Source organism: Aulonocara stuartgranti (genome assembly GCF_965226115.1).
Source record: "Aulonocara stuartgranti genome assembly, chromosome: 15".
Taxonomy (NCBI): Eukaryota; Metazoa; Chordata; class Actinopteri; order Cichliformes; family Cichlidae; genus Aulonocara; species Aulonocara stuartgranti.
This window is the reverse complement of record NC_138951.1, coordinates 20,817,501-20,841,409: the sequence shown is the minus strand read 5'-3', so window position 1 is coordinate 20,841,409 and position 23,909 is coordinate 20,817,501. Positions and strand designations below refer to the sequence as shown.

The window sequence follows — 23,909 nt, the reverse complement described above, 5'->3', positions numbered from 1 at the left end:
CACAGAAAAAACACTGAAGGAACAAAAGCAGTGTTTGCTGTTATTTCCAATCTGGAAAAATTACCAATTAAAAAACACAGTTGTGGATGAAGAAGAAACAACTGTTTCGAGGTGGATAGCACAGTCTGCGTGTATTTAAATATATTTAAATAAGATTCTTGTTAAATATAAATATCTTTATGTTAGCATAGGTATCAAAGGCTGGCTTCCTGATAAAACTGTTATCAGAGGTCAACTATTTTTCATCAGCACTGCAAGCTGGAGTGTCCTGGTGGCTGAGTGAAGATTCATACTGTACCTTGCAGCTTGGGTGTTTGCTGTAGTGAATTTAGTAGAATCTTACATGTCGTTACCCTTTGTCAGCCCACTGAGCTTGTTGCTTTTTTATAAACCAAACCATCCTACACAGCAGTACTGGCACATACGTCGCTCCATGGATGATGGATCCATCATTGGACTCCTCCTGTCCCCATGAACACAGTGTTGATGGGGGGCAGCGAAGACACCAGGTCCTGGACCTCAGAGGATGCCGTCACACGCTGCTGAGAAAGCAAAGATTCCTGCGAGGTGAACTGAGAGGGAAGTCCAAACATGCAGGGGGCAGATCCCGACGAGGAGAGGGAGTGATCTGAGGAAAAGACAGCAGACGTGTTTCAGTTTCTTACACAGGATATGAAGATGAATCCTTCTTTCTTTGTGTCTTCATGGATTGTTTTTGCTCGTATGAAAATTTCTTTTGCGCTTCAGAGCTTTTCTTTCAATGTCTGATGGCCATTTAAATGGTTTCCTCTGGATCAAAAAGAACACATGATTTAAATCCCTTGCAGTACCTTTACGACCACCAGTGGGGTCATGAGAAGAATCCAGCCTGCTCTCATTAACAGAAAGTCAATTACTGCTGTTTTGTTAAAGCTGCTGGCATCTCACGGTTTGTCTTTGTCTGTTGGTGCCATGATGTAGCCAATTTATGGCAACACTAAGACGAGTCACATTAACAACTTTGTCACGTATGGAGATCAGGAGTGAAAAAACAAACCAAAGCTTTCTTTATCCAATCATGCACAGCATTAACTTAGCTTGTTTTTCAGTGTCAGGAGAAACTGGAGCTATAAACTCCACACAGCAGAACTCTAACTAGTGTCCTCTTGTTGTGAGTTAACACACCTAACCACTACTAAGCTATCATGTTGCTAACAAATAGCACAGTTTCCTTGGTGATACACTAACATTGTTTCAGCCAGTGACGTTTAACCAAGCTTCCAAATCTATGAGATGGTGAATGGGGAGAATCCATAGAGAATCACTGCTATACCAGTCTAACAGAGTTTTATGTTTATGCTAAACTGCTGTCAAACACTGCTGTGCACATCTTCCAACAAACCCACCCTGACGTGGAAGTGGAAGTGGACTTATATTCATGAAGTACAACGGTGCAGCTGAACTGTGCATGACATGTATATTTTACTTTTCTGTGCACTTTATTTGTGTTTATCTAGCGAATTATGAGTTACGTTAATCCTCCCAAGTCGTTTCAAGTTAAAGTGGACCTCTGCACATTTTTAGCTTGATATTATTTTAGACCGTTAAAAATAATCCTTATTTAGTTTATCCTGGGTCTTAGTGTATTCCTTCGGTTTATCCTCTGTCTGAGCTGCTTCAGCTTCTTCCCAGCAGAGGCTTTGAACAGCAGGTGGGTGGCTGTTGTGAGCCTGAGGTGACCATATAAAGGAGATTCACCGTCACTAAAATCATGATGTTCCAATGGTAGAAAAAACCCCGTCTGAAACAGAGCATTTAGAGCAGGCTGACGTCTGAGCTTGTGGTTCACAGAGATGATTTGAACATACACTAACCTTGTTATATGTTTTATATGGGTTTTTTTTTTTTGTAGCTCCTCTAGCAGCTCACAGTAACAAAAGAAAACCCTCAGATGTCTCCAATGGTGTATCCCTATGAGCCTACTCCCCATCCTGCAAAACTGCTCCCATTACTCCTCTGTGCTCACCTGCTCCGTTTTCTGCCTCACTGTAAAAGGCTCCTGCCGGTTTCCTTCCTGGCTCGTCCAAGATGTTGAGTGGATCGTGGACTTCGGAGTACGTCGAAGGGAAAGGACGCAAACTGCTAACGCTGCTGATGACAGACACATGCTGGTCAACCAGTGATGTCATGCGCTGGCTCTCCAGGTAACTGCTGTTCCCATAATAACCTGCTGAAAGAGAAAAGTGTTTTCCAATGATGTACAGTTTGGTAAGAACCTTTTTTTTAAACTTTTTTACTGTGCAGAAAATTGGGTGTGCTTCCCTTGATGGTGCATTTAAAAAGATCCACTACAATTGTAGTCACCATCATCCCCCACATTGAGACATCTGGTGTTATTGTGCACAACAGTTATTACAGTTCATTTAAACACATTAGAATCATTGTACATAAAACACTGGTTCCAAACTTTGGCATCAGGGATGCTCATGAAGCCAGAAAGATCTGAGTGGAAGAAATCAAATTTACAGTTGATTCACAAAATATCTAAACCCTTTCACTCTGTGCAGACTGAATTTATAACAAGTATGCTTAGTCTTTATCAGTCAGAGACCGATATCCATAAATAGAAATTTTATACTGGATTCTTTCATATCTGGTTTCTGAAGATCAAATCAATCACAGATTTTTTATTAAACTCTCTGAGGCATAAAAGTCCTGCAAATGTGTCCATCTGCATATGCTTTTCTATGTGGACAGCAAACAGAGAGGGGCTTTCACCCACCACAAATGTGCAGCCCTTTAAAATCTCATCTGCAAATAGCTGGACAGGGATGATGTATGCATCCATCAAATGCTGCTTGGTTGACAAGTGGGCTGGCATAGGACAGTTCACCAGAGGTGGGAGAGGAGCCAAAAAACATCAAAGATTTTTTTTAAATACAGCAGTGGACATTTTTCACTGTTTTTGACACTCAGTTTCACCTCAGCTCTTTGTATGTTATAATGTGGCTCTTCTCCACAGCTAGGTGAAGGACCAAGAGCAGCACAATCAAGAGTAGCCCACAGACTGCTTGTACCACACACTTTGCGCACTGCCTTCATCTACAAACACTCTGCAGGTAGACAGGCAGTCGGTGGTTCGCACTCAAGCATAAAACAAGCATCTGTCATCATAGGTGGTTCCCCTGTACTTTGGAGAAGAGCAAATTTTTTCAGGAAAAAATAGCTTTTGATGTCAGTTAGTATGATTATTTTCTTTGAACACTAATTGCCAAAATACACACACATTCTAAGCCTGTATTGTTAGAGATAGGATTAGGATCATAGTAGTCACCAATGATGACTTTGACCTCAGACGCTTAAGATGCTCAGACATTATATTCAAGGCATTGCAGTTTATGAGGACCTTAAGTCAGGTACCAGCATCAGCGATCTGCAAAATTGCTATTTTCAACACTGGTATCATGCCAGCACTGTATAGAACTTAAATGAGCATCATAGGGCTGAATATAAAAGCATGACCGTGCTGCATTTTGCAGAAAATCTGCCCTAAAAAAAACTTACATATAAAACATTTGCAGGGATTTTATGCAACCGGTGTTTAAAGGCATTTAGACGAGGCCACAGTTTGGGAATCCTTACCGCTTGGTCCTGTGACAGAATACGTCTGTGCCTGACATCCACCACCAGGAAGGTTCAGTCCAGTCTCCACAAAGCCAAACCCCTCAGCTGAATCCAGAATCTGGGCTGCAACCTGAGGGTCAAGTCCCTGTTCACTGTGAGCTGGATCTGAACCTGAAGTGTAGGCAGATGAGGGCCGGACTGCAGAAGCATAGGGTGCCAGGGAGCAGTTAGTGCTGCCGGATGAGTGATGGACAGGAGCAGGTTGATGATTGTAGAACACGTTTTTATTCAGGTGCTGGTCGTTAAAAGAGGGGTACCGAGACAGGTGACAGGCAAGAGATGAAGCTTGAGACTGAACCGAAGCCAGACACTGATTCTGAGGCCTGGAACACAAATTAAAATTATTTTGGCAGAAAGTTTAAACAGAACTGTCAATAAAAGTTTGTTGTAGCTCATGACTCAATGGTAATTATCAGATTTGTTCCAATGCAGGTAAATAAATAAAACGCAAAATACCAAATAAAATGAAAGAACCTACCTGAGAGCAGCTTGGTAGTTTGGGGTTGAGGAGGCGCTGGCTGGAGGAAAATAACCGGAGGTGGTTTGAGGTAAACAATGGTACAGGGTCTCCGTGTATGAAGAGCAGGGGCTGGGCTGGGTCATAGCACTGAGAGATGAAAGGCAGGAGGAAGAAGAGGAGGAGCAGGTGGTGGAAGAAGAAGAGGACATCAGGGGCCTTCCTGCCATGGGCCCCTGATTGATGACAGAACCTCTGTGAACTAATCCCGCTGGAGAGATTGGGGGGGTCATGAGGGGGCCGCTGACCTGAGAGAAGTCCATCTGAGGACCTGATTGTGGATGAAGAGGGATACGACACTTAGAGGCCTAAAGAAACCAACATCAGACATGGTTTACAGGAGTTTTAAAAGCTTTTGGTAATGAAACAAAGAACTCAGAGTTAAGACCGAGAGGCTTTGTTATGTAACCTTTACAATAACATCACAAGCTTCTAACACATTAAAGTGACAACAACCCTGAACCTTGGTTATCTATCATAACCCCGTGTGTCTGAGGGCTGGATGTTGCATTAGCTCATCTGGTGGAGAAGAGTGCTACTCAGAAAAAAGCTAAGCTTATGATAGATTGCACTTTTGTTCAGCATCACCATCAAGACTTTTCAGCATTTTTACGATGAGTGCATGCTTCCCTAAACATACCTCAAGTTAGAGGTGAGCTTGTTTACACGGACCTGTTAAAACATTGTTTTATTCAACTGAGCAGCAGTGCAGGACACACTAGTACAGCGGTCCCCAAACCCCGGTACCGGTCCGTGAGTCATTTGGTACCGGGCCACGAGAGTGAGACTCGGATGTGAAATGTATGGTTTTCAGGGTTTTTATTGGTTTTCAGCGTTATTTTGTTATCGTTTTTTTCACGTGTGTTATGAATAAATCTTTTTTTTTTCGTTACCGGTACTAGTTTTATTTTGTTGTATTTATCCGCCACACCTTAAAGGCCGGTCCGTGAAAATATTGTCTGGCACAAACCGGTCCGTGGCGCAAAAAAGGTTGGGGACCGCTGCACTAGTACATCAGTGGGCTGATAATTTTGGGGGACACCTGATATGACATCTGCTTTATTTTCACTATATAAATAATTTTGTATTTGTAATTGTCCGTAATTAAGTACAACCGTTCTAGTTTACTTTAGCACTTTCATTATTTATCCATCGAAATGTACCCAAAAAGCCTAAACTTCTGCTCATTTGAGGATTTACAGAAGACCTAATGATAGCAGATGTCCCTGAAGGGAAGAGCAGCCAAATTTAAATTACGTATGATTCCTGTTTTTTAGACATGAAGCTGTCAAACCTTTTGATTACAGTTCGTATTGTATCGCTGATTATTGTTTTTTGATTAACCCAAAAGACCACAGATTAAAACATATTTTATATGATAGTAGAAAACGTTTTTTTAATGTGACAGAAAATCCGAAATGTCTTTTCTTTTACCAGAAACTGTGAAGCCAGAGGTTTCAGTCCCCTGATAGATGACAGTTTTCCCCTCCAGGCTTTGCTGATTGGTGGACAGAGACATGTAGGCGTGTTCTCCCAGAGACTCGTTCTTTACCGGCTGGTCCGTGGCAGCAGTGGCCTTGCTGCGATTTGCCAGGAAGCAGGAACTGGGCGAGGCCATGAACGCCGCTTTACTGGCATCTGAAAGTGATGTGAATAACATGAGGAACCTCTGATAATAATCTGGGTGTTTAAATGTATTACACCGCACATGGGTCATGAAACTAAAACATAAGATATCTGAGGTTAGAAACTTCCTTGTTACTCTCTAATTTTATTTTATCACACATTAATACATGTAAATTCATTATTAATGTACTAAAACATATATTAATTCTATTTTTGCTGCACTGTAGGGCGTCCTGCATAAAAAGCTGGTAACCCCAGGTTTGTTTGTTTTTTATCTACATCCAGGTTTCGATTCATCTATTTACTACATCCATAATAATTACGCTCTTTAAACAGTAGTGGACCTGCAGTCAATTTGAGTTAATTATGGATCTCTGAGCAGCTGAAATGATGCTTGATACCTGCATTTTTCATGTATTTGTCCAGCAGGTTCTGAAGGTCCTGCTCTTTGTCGTTGTTGAACTGAGTCTCCAGAGCCAACAGGATGTACTCGTCCAACAGCATCCTGATCAGATGGAAGGAACCTGTTGCAACACAAACACTTTATGTATCTACAAATATACCACAGTCCAAAAGCTCTGCGACTTCAGCTGAGTGCCTGCGTCATGCTTTTTCTCTATCTGCTGTGTGATCTTTAAAATCAATCTGCTCTCTGTTTGACCTGCAGAGTCACAGATTCAGCTGGACTTTAAAACAGAGAGGGAGAACGAACTACCAAATGGTCAGTGTTTATTCACACACACGCGCGCACACACACACCCCTGCACAGTGTTTAAACAGAGAGCACACAACCTACAGATAAGACTGTGTGTAATCAAGGCAAGTCTGGCCATTACAATTTATGATGCTATTGTAGCAATCTGCTCAGAGCTAGCTTGAGCACACACACACACACAGACCTGTGTGTGTGTGTGTGTGTGTGTGTGTGTGTGTGTGTGTGTGTGTGTGTGTGTGTGTGTGTGTGTGTGTGTGTGTGTGTGTGCGTGCGTAGATTCACTAATGGACAAGAAAGCAGTGGCAAATTCATATCTGAGCAGCACAAATATTACAAATATTACAAATATCATGAGCGATATGCAAACAACAAAGGACATTTAACAGGACCTATTAAAGCTTTTCCTTATTTCCTCGCATAAATACAACTGTGCAAAACTCTTGAGTCATTTCTCATTCCTTTATATTTTGCTTCCAAGGACGTAGACGGTTTTCTAGGGGAATTTTTAAGTAGCAGTTAAGCTTGAGCAACAGTTCTCCAGACTTTCTGAAGATGCCTCAAAGTTTTTCTTTGGACATTGGCTGCTTTTTCACTCATTTTCAGCCCATTCCTCTTACCTGAACATTTTTCCAAGCAAAACATAAAGAAATAAAGAAATGTCTCAAAACTTTTGCACAGTCCTGTATATACTAATAAAAAAAGGTGGCTACTCATATTAAACATGGCAAAAAGCTTATAATAAAGAGATCAGCATATGTACAAATAACCCTGGTGGTTAAAAGCTCAGACTTTGGGTCTTTTTTTTGTACACCCTGGTGTGTGTCTGCAGAGGAGAGCATCTGTAAAGCTTCCTCATCCCCTTGCTGTGAAATTTACACTCACTGTCATTTTAATTTAACTATAAGGTGTGAGCGAACTTCTCGGATGTTCTTACCAAAGCTAGAAGCATTGTTGAGTGTGAGCGTGTGCATCACTCTGGCACCAAAGAAACTCCACCTGAGGAGGAAATCCTGAGCGCGCTTCTTCACTGACCGGCCGCTCTGTTTACCAGGCTGATCGAAACATAAAGAGAGAAAAAAAAATCCTCTGGTTTCATGGCAGGACCACAAGGCAGTATATAAAAGATGGACATGGCGTCCTGGTTTGACAAGTTAATTAGGAAGTGCCTTGAACACTTCCCTGGTGGTCTTTGTGCCAGCAGGGAGCGAATCCTGTGGTTTCAAAAAGTTTATGGGAAAATGGCCTTCTGGTATCATTATCTAAGACTGCAGTAAAGACTATCTAGGGGAATTCATGATGTAAACAGTTGGTTTGGAGTCTTAACAAACAAATCGTAATGTTCATTTTTTAAAATTCTGATGTCTATTCATGTCCAGGAGGAGGATAAAACTCCTTTTTAAACTCCTGCAAACTCTTCCGTTTACCTTGGGCCTAATGACAGTACAGTAGCAACTACTGCTCGCCTGTCATGACTGTTTTCAAATCACAAAAATGGCAATGTAAAAATGCTCAAGGCTTCACAACTTGACCTCACTAACCAAAGAGTGATGTCACGATGGCTATATTCTTCTTTGAAATGCAGTCTTTGGTATCCACACAAATACAGGGACACTCAGGTGAACAGCTTTTACCTTGATGACTTTATGCTCCACCACAGAGTCCAGCCACTCGATGAAGGACTCCACTGTGGCGTTTTTTCTCAGCAGCTCCTTCAGCTCCTGAAAGACTGTAATAGAGTCATCTAGGCAAACAAAGGAAATAAAGAAAGGAGAGAACAGGAAGAGAAAAGTTATTCCTAACAGAAGGTTCTCATTTTTCACTGGAACAACAGAAACTGTACAAAAGTACAAATCATTTTAAATATGAGGCTGATGCTGTGCTTGAATCTTACACTCAGAGTAGATATCCGGGTCCTGATCTCCATTAGCGGTTACGCTGAGAAGAGGCTGCGAGCTAATGCTGCTAAGGTCCACATTGTCGATATCCAGCACCATACTGGTCACTACAGCCTGGTCGAAAAGCGCCGGGCGTGCTATCTGGATTAACAGAAAGAGAAAATAAAAACCTCCAGAAGTTTTTAGCATGCTTGTTTTAAGATGCTGGTGTACACTGTCTTTGGTTGTATAATGTTATACCTGTGCCAGGTGTAGGAATGAGGTCTGTCTCTTCAGGGATGAAACAAAGCGGCGTGCTATGGGAAGCTTCTTGGCTGCGAGACATTCGGGGAGGTTTTCCAGTGAGGAGGCCAGCCAGTGCTCCCAGTGTTTGGCAAAGTTGCGGATATCTGCCAACAGACTGGAAACAGAAACATCCTCAATGTGTAGATTTGCTGATTTTTAAAAATCTCTGTCGGACTATTTTAAAATGTAACAGCTACATCCCGTGTCTCTACAGTTTAAAAAAGGATATTTTTAGGATCCAGGCTGTCTTGAGGAAAGTTTAAGATAAGATAAGACTTCACTGATCCCACACAGGGGAAATTTGTGCTTTACCACAGCTCAGGTACAGCTAGAAGAAGAATACAAAGAGTAAACCAAGAATATAAAGTCAAGAAATACAAAATAAATAAGATAATATACAATACAATATATACAACAGTAGCTGAGGTTCTATGTACACGCATACACAGTATATGTGTATATAAGGTTTGTGGAAGTATGCAAGTAATAAATTTCAACTATTATACTTCTAGTATTACCATGTAAGCAATAGATATCTATAAGTATAGACATGTACATGCACACACGTACAAATACACATACATCCATACCCACTAAATATACATATATTTACACATATACATGCACATGTCCATACTTATATATGATGCAATTTTCATGAAGTGGTGACCGTGGATGACCAATGAATCCATTTTGAATTATTTTTGCATCATTTTACATTATTTTGCATTTTATAAAAATATTACAAGTCCTTGTTTGTTTGCTTGTTTTTCAAAAGTACATCAGATGAACATTATAAGCACAGCGGAAGTTACAAACCTTTCGGGCATTTCCTGCATTGTGGCAGGAATCAGAACATCTGTTAAAACCTGAGAGAACAAAAGACAAATTACATGAGAACAAGAGGAGACGATTTCAATGTTTATAGAAGACTCCTTCTTGCTCAGGGATGTTAATGAGACTTTTTTTTCCACGTCATTGTTATTAATTTACCAAACTGATATTGAATTTTAAAATTTGCGCAGGTCAATTTCTACATCTTATACTGGAGCAGACACAATAAGCTTAAAGTGGACATATTACGGTGTTCATATGTGCAGACATATAAATATTGCTACAGCAAAGGGCTCTCGTGTTAAACATGGCCAAAGTTCTAGTAATTAGGTTTGCATCAAGATCCAAAATCAAGACAAAAGAACTAAACCAGCTTGTTTTAGACACAAGGAACTGGGGGGCTGCATTAAAGTTTAGTAAAAAATGTTCAAACAGTATGATTTTAACTCATGCTAAGCTACTCTAATAGAGTCCAAGAAAAAAGAACTATGTTATAGTAAATAAGCAAAATCAATACTTTTGAAATGCTTGAGAAACGTTCCGGCTTTCACAAATAATAAACTGTCAAAATAAAAAAGAGAGTTTTTATTACAACCTTATAGAGAATGGAGTCACAGACACAGAAGATGTCGACTATAACGGGGTTTTCCAGCAGCGGCAACAGATGGTCCGGCATTCCCTGCCAGAAATGGAGCAGAAAATTCTGGATCTGAAAGAAAGATTATTCGAAGAGCTTACTCAGCTTGAAGTCATGTTTAAATTTATATATTTGAAGTCATTTAAACAAACCTCCTCAAAATTGACATTTATGGCATTATCCAGGATGCACTGGCAGTGTGTTTTATACATCATAATCAGAGTGTCCACCTGAAGAATAAAAAATTAAGTTACCAGACTTGAAACAGTAACCAAATCAACTACTTTAACTGGAATACTCTATATTGTTGGGGGTAATTACATAATTACGTGTGCTATACCATTTTATAGAAAGCGATTCATCAGCAAACCTTTTCTCTGGAAATGTTTCCTTGCAGGAGAAGATGCTGGGCGCTGGGGAAGTCTGGGAGCAGCGTTCCAGTTTTAGAGCTCAAAGAGTATTTCCTGGTGAAGCCACCCTGCAAAATACATTACAGAAGATATTACATTTACTGAAAAGTTTTTATTGTGATTTGAAACTATGAATTTACTAATATGTCAGTGATGTTGCTTTATAAAACTACTTTAATGAGTTCAGTGAACTCACAGCAGTTCTGTCACAGAGCTTAAGACGTTTAATGAAGCCTAAATTAATAAAACTTATATTTCTGATTTATTTCTGTTTAGTTTGTCATAATAAAAATGACAAATTCCTCTAAATTCCTGTGTAATATGTTGGAATGGATTTTCAATAATTGAAATTAAAAGTGAATATTACCTCATTTTTGAGCTTGCTCCCTGAAAACCTGTCATCAAAGCAGAAGTATTTGGATTTTACATTCAGATGGAAGTTTTTTCAAAATTCAGAAAAGTGTGAATTTGATCAAATAAAATACGAACAAAACAATAAATGCAAACATAACAACGGTATTATTTGACATTCAGAGATGATCTTATTTATACATTATTCAGAATCTCCTAATAGAATAATAATGGACACAGTAAACTGGTGGAAAAATCAGGTAATGTAAGGAAATGAAAGCTTCTGTAGATGTAAAGAAAACAGTACGTGATTGTTGGAATAAAGAAATTGGTGAGAAGCTTTTAAAGGTACCTGGTCAAACCTTTTCCAGAATAAACAGAGTGATAGTAAGCGCTGCTCTCTTTGATGCCGATTCCATAGTAATGATATCTTTAAAAAATAAAATAGGTAATAATGTCAAACACTAACCAAACCTTTATTGAAGGAAATGCTGTTATGTTGTGTTGTATTATTTATTCATTGTGTGTCGCATTAGAAGGTGAATGTTGCATTACTTGGAGTGTCCTCTGGTGCCGAGTCTTCTTGTTGTCAGGAGAGGAAACTTCTGTCGGATTGTCTGAGAAGGTGAAATCTTTTGGTAAGATCAATCACAAGTTCATTTTCACAAAACTACTGTTTTTATGTCAGATTTTAATGTTGTAATTCATTAAATCAATCAACAGTCTACAGTGACTTTAAAATACATGTAATGTGTATAAACCGGATGTGTAAAGTTTGTAATAAGGTGCCTTTAAGGTTTAGTAAGTAAAAACTGGGACTTCTAAGTTTTTTTAAAGACACATAAAATCTTATCGTTTCTTTAACTAAACAGTGCATAAAACACATGAAGAGAATAAATGAGAATACACCTCACACCTTTCCAAATGTAGCAGCACAGGCCGGCTCCAGCTTCTCTTTCCTGCAGAAGTCCAGATAGTGGGCATAGAGGATGCATCGAGGCAGACACACTCCTTCACACACTATGTAATTCTCCTCCAGCCTGTCACACACAAAATCTCTCTCATAGAGTTATCAGAACAACGCTTGAAACGTTCACTGATTGCAGCATATTCAAATAAACCTCTGGCTCAATAACAAAGAGGAAAAAAACAGTAATCTAAAATGTTAGATCCAGATACACTGAACAAAAAGTACAGCTTTATTGGGACCTATAAGAAAATAGTGCATGAAAAAAAAGTCAAAAGAGCAGGAAGAATTTAATATGACGCATGTAGAATGGAAAAAGTAAGAGTACTAATACCACTCCTGATGGCTGTTTTAGTGCATTGCAAATAATAGTAAATCTTTTCATGAGGAATTTATTTTCTGACTTGTTAATTTCTTCTGATGTCTTACTGAACCTTTTTCTTACTTTTTGGTTTTGGAAAAAAAAATCACCCCAAAGTAAAATTATTTGAATCAAACAAGAATTGTGTACATGTGAGAAACTGGGAATATGTAAGATTATGTTTATATCAAGTATCATGTTTTATAATGTTATTTTTATAAAGCACAGGGATCAGCTTTAGGCCCTGCGCTGTTTACTCCATATAAAGGAGATATTTTTATCATCCAAATAAGTGCTGTTTGTTATTATGCATCTTATATTCTACTGCTCAGACCCACAGAGATAGCTCAGTAGGTAAAAGTGGTCGCCCCATGATCAGAAGGTCGGTGGTTTGAATCCACTGAACGGCTACCCTGAGGTACCCCTGAGAGGGATAGATAGAGGGATAAACACGGCCACAACCAACACTAGCAGGTAGTTAGTGTTCATACTGTGTGTCACTAATACTCTTACCACTGCAGTGTGAGCTGGGTCTGTTTTTTCTTGTCCTTGATGATCTGACTGATGGTCTTCCTGGAGGAAGGAATACTCTGTTTGATGCTCAGGTCTGAGTTCAAGTCCACCAGGTCTTGATCTTCCTCAGACGACGGCGTCTCATTACTTTCCTCCGCTTCTGATACAAACAAATACAGGGCAGAGTGGCATAATGTGAAAAATGTATGCCATAATTTACATATACTGTATACTATAGTCATAGTACATAAGATATCTGAACATAAAAAAGTGGTTTTAATTTTGATTAATTACAAATTTACAGAATCTTTTTTACTTTAAGGTTTTAGCTGTTTGATAAGAAGGACTGAGTTAGTCTTGCATTTAGTCTTTTAATAACACATCGACTCTGTTCCCCTTTGTAAGAGCTTCATTTTATTCGTTATTACTGTAGGTACTGTTGCAGAACAATTCTGAAGATGGGTCAGCAAATCGTCTGGTCCTCTGCTATAATGTTTAACAAATCTGAATATGCCCCAAACAAAACAATAAGTAAATAAAAGGTAAAAAAAAAAAAGAGTTGTGTTAGATTTAATCTCAGTCTGCAGAAAATTAAGTTTAAGTTAAAATTTCCCATATGGAAAAGAAATAGTAAAAATTTATATGATTTACTTATTAAAGTGGACACTTTCTCATTACTTTCATATATTGTTTTAGTAAGTATCCAAAACAAGTTTCATTATATAATTTTTCAAGGGATCTTATATCTGTTTTCACTCTTGTATGCTTTTCATACACACAAGACAGATACAAACTTTATAAGATTTATATATATATCTTTTCCATATGGGTTATAATGAGCCCAACACCACCTCCTCGTCCATCCTAACAGCGAGCTTAAAGGATGAAAACACTGTAAAAATATCCTGTGACTATTAACTGTCAGGACCTTGAATCAGTTGATTTCCTGTATATCTGAGGTGTTGTCTGAACATAGTTATTACTTTTCTTCACTAATGAAATATCTTTCATGCAATTCTATGATTTATTTCAGTTCCAGCATTTCATCTTATCCTTGCTTCAAGGCTTTCCTTGTAAAATCTCTTTTTTTTTTAATCCACACTGGTTCTTGATGGGAATGAGGACAGTTTTCTTATTTCCAGCCTTAAGAAGGTGATTTTCTGTCATCATTTCTCAGATGATGTGTTCGCTGATGTGTACACAGTAAACTGTAAATTACATGAGGAAATTTAAAGCAAATCCAATAATAAACTAACTTTCTGAAGCGCAGCATAGCAGCCTTTCAAAGACATTTACTGTAACTGCATCTTGACTTGTTATTGTGCTCAGTGGGGACGTTTTAATTGCTTTTTGAAGGATTTTTTCTCTAAAGAATGTTTTTCCCAACAAGCAAGAACAAAGGACACTCCAGAGGAAGAAAAGAAACAAACCTGAATAGTTTTAATGCCAGACTGTAACTGTAAAGACGGAAAACAGAAAGAATGAAAGAAGATGATCACTGTAGCTAATCATAACAAGGCAAACTGTTTAAAAAGCCAAAACAAATGTATGAGTACTCAGTCAAAACAACACAGTGCAGGTTATGTTAGATACGATGACACTGTTTATGTTTAGAACGATGCTTTAGGAGTTCATACAACAACATCTCCAAACTGGATAGCAGAGTTTTATGATAGAAAGCAGGTAGAGGTTAAAGAAAAGTGAAAAACAATGGTTCACTATATAGTAAGTGAAACGACTAGTACTGGTTAAAAAAATTTAAGTAATAAAGCATAATAAAAATACATTTTAATCCTCACACTAAATAGTTCTGTATGTTTTAAGCACTATTTTTGGAGGCACAGAGGATTCATTCACTTTTCTTAGAGGGATTTTACATCACACAGTTTTTTGGTTAAACAATGTCTGTAATTGAATTTCACATAGCTTGTGGTGTACCGCAAGGTTCAATTGTAGGTCCTGTTTTATTCTCTATTTATATTATTTCATTCGACCAAATTATGCATCACAACCTCTCTTTTCATTGATGCAAAGACAACACAGAGCCTAGGTTACCCAAAAATCCTAAGTGTTTTCAACCCCACCAAGCCTGTTAGTTCCCTTGGCCCTTTGTGAATGAATATAATAATAATAATGGATACTTTATTGATCCCCATGGGGAAATTACTTGTTTTTCTCTGCATTTGACCCATTCACTCAGTGAAGCAGTGGGCAGCCCACTAAGCAGGCGCCCGGGGAGCAGTGTGTAGGGACGGTACCTTGCTCAGGGGTACCTCAGGGTAGCCGTTAAGTGGATTCGAACCGCCGACCTTCCGATCATGGGGCGACCACTTTACCTACTGAGCTATCCCTGCCCCAGCCTGCTGACAGAAATTTTAGAGGTTTGGTTTGACTCATCTTATCCTTGAACACACATGAAAACAGTTGTCCAGGTTTGATTCCTCCAAAAATAATCTCTAGAATAAAATCAGTTAATTTCTTTCTTTTCTTTCTTCTATCTCAAGGCTTGACAGCAACCTCTTCTCTCACACCTCCAACCTCAGAATGTTTTAGTTCTTGTTCGTGGTGGCTATAGAAGACACTATTGCATCGTTCATATGCTTTTAATTTTCTACTATTTAAAGCACACATAGGTCCGAACTCAAGGTGGATATCAGAAACCAAATACTGTATAAACCGCAGATTCTCAGGTAAAACCCTTCCAGCTGTCCCACAGTCAAGATTTCCATGTTCATTTCCATGAAGAACTCTATATTCTGAAATAACCTGCTTGACAAGGTTTGGGAAAATAAAAATCTAAATTATTAAAAAATCACTTTTTAAAGCTAATTTTTATTATAAACTTTCTCACTCCATTATAATGTGATGTTGCCTTTCAGATGCTTTTATTTAAGTCTTTTTTGTTTTCTGGTTATCATCTCTCCATTATGTTGGGTATTATTTCCATTTCTTGCTGTTTGTCTTTTGTTGGTTTGTTTTCCTGCTGTTTAATTGGATCTCTACTTTAACTTCAATGTGTCTGTTTTGTTTTATCTTAATATCTGAGGCTTTCTGCTTGAGTTCACCTGATTTTTCACATCTGCTAAACCCGAAATCTCAGAAGTAAATAAAGGTGACTTGTTTTTTGACTCAGGATATTCATCCTGAGTCAGAAAATTCTGTTGAACTCTGTAAAACCAGAAGAAAAGTTCATATCTAGTCTGTGCAAAATGAAAATAATGGGAAAAGACTGCTGCAGATGATTGTTGTTGAGCTTAATTCCTTAATTACATTCCCTCGGTTTTACTATATCCTCTTTTCCTTTTGTTGTTATCATCATTATTACATGTGAACACATATAATAATGTGTGGGCCTGAGAAGTTTGTAAAGTAACCAAACACAAGAGAGTGTGTTTTACCAGAGCTGAAGTGAAAATGAGTCAAAAGGAACATGCGTAAAGATTCTGATTGAAGCATATAAAGAAAACAAAAAAACCTGAGAAATTTTACATAAAATCAAGGATAAACAGTTTGAACCTCCAGCATTAACTGAACGTGGCTGCTCTGTTACCTGATTTAATCCCACAGTCGTCCTCCTGATGAAAGTGCGTCTGCCCGTTAAAGTCTGAGCATGTTTCCTTTGGCGAGTTGCACAATGTTCTGGTTAAAGAGCGAATAAGAAACACGCCATCTCTGGTTGAACTTTCACTGCTGCGTTTCATCGGCATTGTGTAAGAAAAAGAAAAGAAGTAAAAGAAAAAAGTGAAGTTAGTCTGCTGTGTGAAAAAATCCTCAGACACCAAATAAATCCTTAAGCGCTGTGTGCTATTCCCTCCATCACACAAGTCCAGAAAGAGATGAGATCGATCAGAGAGACCATGTCCAGAGTTTCAGGTAAAAAAGTGGAGAAAAACGCCCAGGCTTTCTCTGTGCAACCTCAGTGTAATAAAGCAGCGCTGTGAGAAGGCAGAGCTAATGAAGCCGTGGATGCATTCATCATATTTACAGAAGACTGGGGCTAATCCACTTTATTAATGATTAACAGAAAAACCCTCATCCATCTGTCCATCCATCTACCTTACCTCCCACAGTCAGCTGGCCCTTTATACGGGGTTAAATACACATAAAACATGTGGGTTTAAGTCACACTCAATTCAATTCATCTGATCTTCATTTGTCTGAAAGCTGAATCTTGAAATGAATGTAACTGTGTGGCACTAGCAGAGTTAATTTAAAGCTTCTATTCTCAAATAAAAAAAATCTGCATAAACTTCTAGAGCTGCAGATTATTATTTTTGTTGCTGTATCAGCTGAAGTGTATTTAAGTTTTTTTTACGACCCATTTGTAGGTAAATACAGGTTTTTCCATTAATTAACGCCCTGTACCTAAATACAACAGAACTACCACATGACCATCATTAGTAACATCTGTGTTTACATTTTATTTCATGCTGAAATGGTTGTGGCACAATAGGTATATTAGTTGCTTTTACATTCCTTTATTTATTTCTGCGTCAGTTACAGAAGTAAACTGTGAGAATATAGTGGGGGGGAAAGTGTAAATTACAATCTACTAACAATACAATCACAAATCAATCATATTTTAAAATATCAAAGCCGATAAAAATAACCAAACAACAAAAACAGCTGCAACTATGTAATATTTGGTCATTTGCTAGATCGTTGCCAAATAATCTTGCTTCATCCTAATCAATTAATCCACTAATTTATACCACAACACTGAAAATAATACAACAAAGGTTAAAAAAAAAACCATCATGATTAAACACATGTCATATTTATTAAGTTTATAGTTTTGCTCGCTTTTGTAAGTGTTACTCTAGAAAAGGGAAGATATCCTTTAAACTGTTAAGCTTTCAGTCTAAAAGTTATTTTCTTCTTACTTTTTATTGATCCCACTTTTTAAGATGACTTTAATCTTTAGTTACACTGTTCACTGATGTTCCCACATAGATAACAATATTTATGTACAGTATATACTGGTCTAGACTGCTTGAGCACTGGAGCAGACACATTAAGTATGGAACTTGGAGGTCCTCCACCAGCACATATTGACCCTCAGCTATTTCCATAGTTTCTAGTGAATTTTATACCTTTATTCATTCACAATGCTTGAAATCCTCAGCATGCAGAAGTCATCCAAATAACTGTGGCTCTGGATAATGTAAAAATAAACTTACAGACAACATCATTAGTTACTTCTGTTTATCTGCTCATTGAGATGAATATCTAATCAGCCAGTCACATTGCAGCAACTCAACTCATTTAGGTACGGCATGCAAGAAAGAAAGAAAGAAAGTTGATTTCAGTGATTTTGAGTGTGACACGGTTGACGGTGGGTGCCTCACAGACTGGTCTGAGTATATCAGAAACTGCTGATCTACTGGAATTTGCTCAAGCAGACATATCTACGGTTTACAGAGAATGAATTAAAAGAAAATATTCAGTGAGCTGGGAGAAAATGACTTGTACATGTCGGAGGTGAGAGGAGATGGATCAGACTGCTGTCAATTGTAACAGATATCCACTCATTGCAGCCAAAGAATGCAGAAGAGCATTCAAAAAACAACCAAAAAACACACTTATTAAAACACTTATTATGATATGTGTCCACCTTACTCCTTATTGTAATTATGTTTAGATTTTTATTTACGGAACTCTTTTATTTTATTTGTTGTGTCCTGTTCTTTGTATCCTTCTTTTTTTTCTAACTCACTGAGTCCTTTTATTGAGATTGTCTACTTTATTTAAACTAGGCCTTTTTAAATCATAGGCTGGCCTTCCGCATTTTGGGATAAATAAAGTTGTTCTTGTATTATTGATGTAAAAAAAGAAGTAGAAGAAGAGCAAAACAAACAAAATAAAACATTACAACATAAGTAGTCTCCTCCTGGATTTATTAGGACGGTCAAATGTGTGCGTTTTAAATACTCGTCGAGATATGTCCCCTCCCCTCTATTGTTTATATGAGCAGGGAGTTGATGGTACCTGTTGCATAAGTATCTCGTACTTCAGGCCGCCATGTTTTTACAGATTTTACCTGGAGCACGAGACAGACGGCAGCAGCAGGAAATGAGATCAGCCACGTGCTCTCGGCCTGGACCGTCCTTACACATCTGAGGCAGGACAGAAGGTAGAAAAGAGACTTCAAGGTGAGCCAGGGAACTGCAGTCACACAGGTGTTACCAGCTAACCAGTACTCTTAGTCACGGAGGGCTCATTAGGGATCAGAGCCAGCACAAGGAAGGCGTTAGACGCAGCTGTGAGGGTAGCTTAGCATAGTTAGCTCTGTGCTACTTCTACTGAAGCTAACTCCTTTTCATGAAACACTCTGCTCACTTTCCGTTTACCGAAACGCTTACCCATCCTGCAGGTGTAGGCAAATAACAGTTTGTCAGATTCTGTATTCAATAATTGCATTTTTATTAAAGGTTTATATGCACTACATCGCGAAAATCTAAACTAGCCGCGGTATATGTGATATTAAAAAAATAAAATGAAAAGGTTGTGTCTGGATAAAAAAAAAAAATTCTTTCTCTGCTATAAACTATTTATTGTCATAAAAGGCTTTTATTTACTACTACTACTACTACTATTAGTATTAGTAGTAGTAGTATGAAACTGTTGTGGGAAGACCGCTTGGATTAAGGGACTCCCTTAGTCCAAGCGGTCTTTCCTCCCTTAAAGGGAGGCCTCTTTCTATATAGCTTTTTGCTATAGAAAAAAAAAGATTTTTTTCCCACAAAAAGAAATAATATTTTTAATGGATGGAAAGCTAGTGTGGGGAAGTCAACATCTGCCAAAGTGGGGAAAAACAGAAATTTAAACCTGCCAAGAGCCCAAAAATCTCACTCTACAGCCATCATTTACCCTTGGACCCTTCTTGTTGAACAAATGACTCGGGAGGGGGAAAAAGCAGGAACAATTTTACAATTTTAAGACTGGGGAAACAAAAATTTGCAGATACTATATATTTTTTATCAGCTAAGCTACCTCTTAAAATGATTTAATAATTTTAAATTATTTTCTTTTTAAAATACTCACCCACATCTTCACCATGTTATCATCCTCATCCTTTGATCAGTGTCCCTGACTGCCTGTGTTTTTAAGTACTTATAAATGAGGGGTCGGCAACCTGTGGCACACAAAGGGTTAACTGATGGCACGACCATAGCTGGACTGGCCATTGGGCATTTGCTCGGTGGCCGATGATATATATATTTTTTGTAACGGTATAAACAATGAGAGGTGGTGGATTGGCCAGATGCTGGCCGGTGTGTAAAAATAACTCAGTTGTTTGGTGGTGGCTATGGCGTAGCTTCCACAGATTCAGTAAAATTAACAAGTGGTGGAGGCCAGCAGGTGGATGAGGAAAGGGGAGGCAGGAGGAGGAGAGACTCGAGGCGGCCGCCGGTCTGAGTGTCAGGTGAACTGAACTTCAGGTAAGAAGTTATGACCTGCAGTCTATGTGGGTCAGATATAAACCAAGTTTAGGTGGAGTTTATTTTCGTTGTCTTGACTTTTTACAGTCCGTTACAATAACTCGTACTGTGTACTAGCTAGCATGACGGAGTTTCTATACAGCTGGGTGGGTGCTATGATGTTACTGATAGTGAACTTTATTTTATTCATAAGGTTAGTTAGTAGCGTTGCCAAGCATCCAGTAAAAAGATGGAATCATCTCGTATTCAGAGAAATTATTACGCGTTTCGTGTTGAGCTGAGAAGGGACGCAGTTTGTCTAGGATGGAAAAAGACACAAAGGTGGGTTTATTCTGTCGTTATGCTGCACAGCTGCCTCTCCTCCTCTCATCCTCTCCCCCTCCCTCTCCTGTTGCTACTTCAATCATGAAACTGATCAATGATCAGCTGATCGGCTTTTCTCTCTTGTTTGTTTATCGCCCACTTTGCGCCAGAAAGAGGAAACCAGCAGATGTTGCGCTAAACAAAAGCAGCACGTTTAAGCTTGATCGGCTGTTGTTAGAATGTATTTAATATTAATTTCTAGTATCAGCTGATGTTTGCTGGAGCCACAGCTGTAAAGCTGCTGGTCATGATGTCTGTTTAGATATGTGGTGAGAGGGAAACATGAAGATGAAACCACGAGATGTCCTTACTGAACCATCAGAGCTGAACAGGTGATGGAGAAACAGGTTTACCTTTTAGGTGACATGAATGAGTTGAAGGGAAGTTATGAACTGTTGCTGAGAGACAAATAACACCAGGATCCTTTTCTAAGTAGCTGACAGCTGGTAACTGTGCAGGGGCGGGTCTAGCAAAGTTTTGCCAGGAGGGCCAGGTAGGGCATTAACAGGGAGAGGGGGGCACAAAGAAATACTTTCTTTTTCTAATTTAAAATGTCTGGCTGTTATTAAATAATTATCTAAATCTTACAACCAAAGTTTTTATCTGATGTAAAATGTATAGAAATCATACATATACCAACAAGACAGCGTACATCACTGTCACAACAGCGTTTGTTTTCATTCAAAGGCTTTATGGCTTTAATACCTGGTGGGCTGGTCTCTAGTCAAAATGCCCGGGCTGTTTTTTTTGTCCCAGTCCAGCCCTGGGCACGACACGCAGTGAATTAATCTGAGAAAGTGCATCAAAAAATAAATGGCCGCGCCAGCGGTGCACATCGCAAATCAGCTCGCATAGACACATAAGTTGTGGCTCTTCTTAATGACGGTATCTTAGCTAACAACCCCAACTACCAGATTCAACTTGTAATCGGCTAAAAATAACTTCACCTACTGGTAAGAGGGACGTTGTTAGCTTTCCACATTATGACACTTCAAAAGCTTCAGGAGCTGTTCGCTCAGCACAGCATCAGCACCACGGAGACACACGGATACATCCGTAGACTCGAGTAGGGCTGTTCGATATAACGATATATATCGGATGAGGATATAAAAACGTCTATCGTTTCATTTTACGCTATCGTTTGTTTCGTGGTGTCGCAAAATAAACTGTTTACGGCAATATTTTTTCATCGTTTTGATGGTCACTGTAGTGGCTATATTAATTTCTTAAAGTTCTCTCTTTCTTTTATATTTAATATAACCACACTACAGACGGACAAGCTCCTGTTTTTATGCGTTGTCGTTAGCAACAGCGACGGTAACACCTTCGCATGTCCGCTTGTTTATGTTCCACATAAACCTTTCACAATAAAGCTCAAGATCTTGTTGAGACTTTTCAAAATAAACTGAATCACATGAAAGTGCAGATTATTTACGGATGAGAAGTAAAAAAGAGCCGCCTGGGCCCTGTTTCAGAAAGCCGGTTTAGTGCAAACTCTGAGTAAGTATACCCTGAGTTAACGAAAACTCTGGGTTTTCGGTTTCACAAAGCGAGTTTAGATTAATTCTGAGTGAGTCACTATGACGACACACTCCGTGAAGCTAACCTGCCCCCTCGCAGGTTTACTTCAACTAACCCTGACCTTCTCCGCCTCTTTGTCAGAAACCTGACTGTAGGAAGTGTCAGACATGGCGTGCCCCTTCCTTGAAGAGCCAGTAGATCGTGAAGCCCAAATTCTCCGCAGAGCTCTCCGCCGGGAGAGAGTGATTAGAGCGCGTTCGGACATTTTATCATTTCCTGATGATTTCCTGTGTGAACGTTACCGTTTTTCAGCACAATCTATAATTTATTTGAATAACCTCCTCAGGCCTAATATTGCTCATGTGACACATCGCGGACATCCTCTCAGTTCTGTACATATTATTTGTATCGCACTTCGGTTTCTTGCAAACGGGAGCTTTCTGTATAATATTGGTGACGCTGAGCACGTTTCCAAGGCTACAGTCTGTCGGGCAGTCAGGAATGTTACATTTGCACTGAAACGTCTCCTGTACTCGTTTGTGGTGTTCCCCGGTCATAGACCCACAAGATTTATCAAAGAGGGATTCTACAAAATTGCAGGTATCAGGATGAACAAAACTTAATTCATGATGTGGTGATACTTGAACTACTACTTAAATTTTACATTTATTCCCACGGTTCCCAGGCGTGATTGGCTGTATAGATGGCACTCACATTCCAATCATTGCTCCTTCAGTAAATGAAGGAGACTATGTGAACAGGAAGTCTTTCCACAGCATTAATGTACAGGTACATAGTTCCCTGTAGCATTTCAAACTAACAAATTATTTCATTATAGTAATGGATGCCAATTTGTGTTCTCTGCACTGTGAAGATCATATGTGATGCTGCCAACATTATCACAAATGTGGAAGCCAAGTGGCCAGGCTCTGTGAGTGGTGGTGGTGGAGGACCCCCACCTGTTTTTCCGGCCTCCGCTTTTTTTTCTGTTGGCTATAACGGGTCACATTTGAGCATACAGAGTAAGCAAATATGTACTTGTAATGCTCAGATAATTTCAATAAGTGCTTACAGAAAGAAAATTAATGTAGCCTCTAACTGCAATTGATTTACATCGGACAAACAGACCAAGCACTATGGCTCATAATACAAACCTCACCTGTTTGGACTATATTTTTATATTTCATTTTTACTTGCTGCCAGGAACGTTTGGGGCCTGTTGGGTTGCACCTGCGCTCACATCACGTCACAAAATCAAATGTATAAAATAAAAAATAAAATAAAATATAATAAAATAACGTGTTAAATGGGTGGAAATCCCTAGATCAATGTTTAAATTAACACTCACGCATTGACTATGTTTTGCCATGCATGCTCCCTTTGTTTTGCAGCTGAGGCTGTGTTACTTTTTTTCCGCAGAATTTGCATGTTATCGGCATATACTGCCATCAGAATTTCGGCCTCAAGCGCTGTAAAATACATTGACCGCGCCTTCTTTCCCTCCATCTCCATGGTGACTGTGCTCCACTAATCAGGGCTTTATGTATCCTCGTGCGCGCTCTTAACTTGGGGTTAAAGCAACTCCGCGTTGATTGAACTAATTGTTATCAGCCTTTCTGAAACCGAATATTCCGAGTTGGACAGTTCGGGGTTACTCAACCCCGTGTATCGTTTTTCACTCTGAGTTTTCTAAACTGGCTTCCTGAAATAGGGCCCAGGTGCTAAAAAATAAACCTTAGACTCAAACGTTAGAACAGGCAACCCGCAGCACGCCGTGTAATAAATACTCACAAAGAAAACGGCGGCCGT

The 23,909-nt window shown here is 39.0% G+C and overlaps 2 protein-coding genes and 1 long non-coding RNA gene across 3 annotated transcripts in view; 2 read left to right on the top strand and 1 right to left on the bottom strand.

The window, feature by feature from the left end:
• Positions 1–18,890, bottom strand: rfx6 (regulatory factor X, 6; the record flags this gene model as incomplete). The annotated part of the gene is given in 23 exon segments (XM_082505159.1): positions 1–628; positions 2,006–2,209; positions 3,622–3,986; positions 4,142–4,451; positions 5,615–5,818; positions 6,208–6,330; positions 7,456–7,573; positions 8,153–8,262; positions 8,413–8,557; positions 8,657–8,816; positions 9,521–9,570; positions 10,131–10,244; positions 10,325–10,402; positions 10,543–10,650; positions 10,950–10,977; positions 11,286–11,363; positions 11,489–11,550; positions 11,850–11,973; positions 12,775–12,934; positions 16,325–16,464; positions 18,763–18,775; positions 18,778–18,860; positions 18,862–18,890. Coding segments are annotated over 23 exon segments (2,985 nt in total). The 3' UTR covers positions 1–449.
• On the top strand, positions 6,032–6,518 carry LOC309689025. The gene is made up of 3 exons (XR_014271226.1): positions 6,032–6,064; positions 6,236–6,353; positions 6,474–6,518. It is a non-coding gene; the product is annotated as an uncharacterized lncRNA (long non-coding RNA).
• tdrd15 (tudor domain containing 15) overlaps positions 18,671–23,909 on the top strand; it is an 18,434-nt gene continuing 13,195 nt past the window's right edge. Inside the window, exon 1 of the mRNA XM_082505158.1 lies at positions 18,671–18,926. The gene's annotated coding sequence lies outside the window, so the exon portion shown is untranslated. The remainder of the gene's footprint in view (positions 18,927–23,909) is intronic.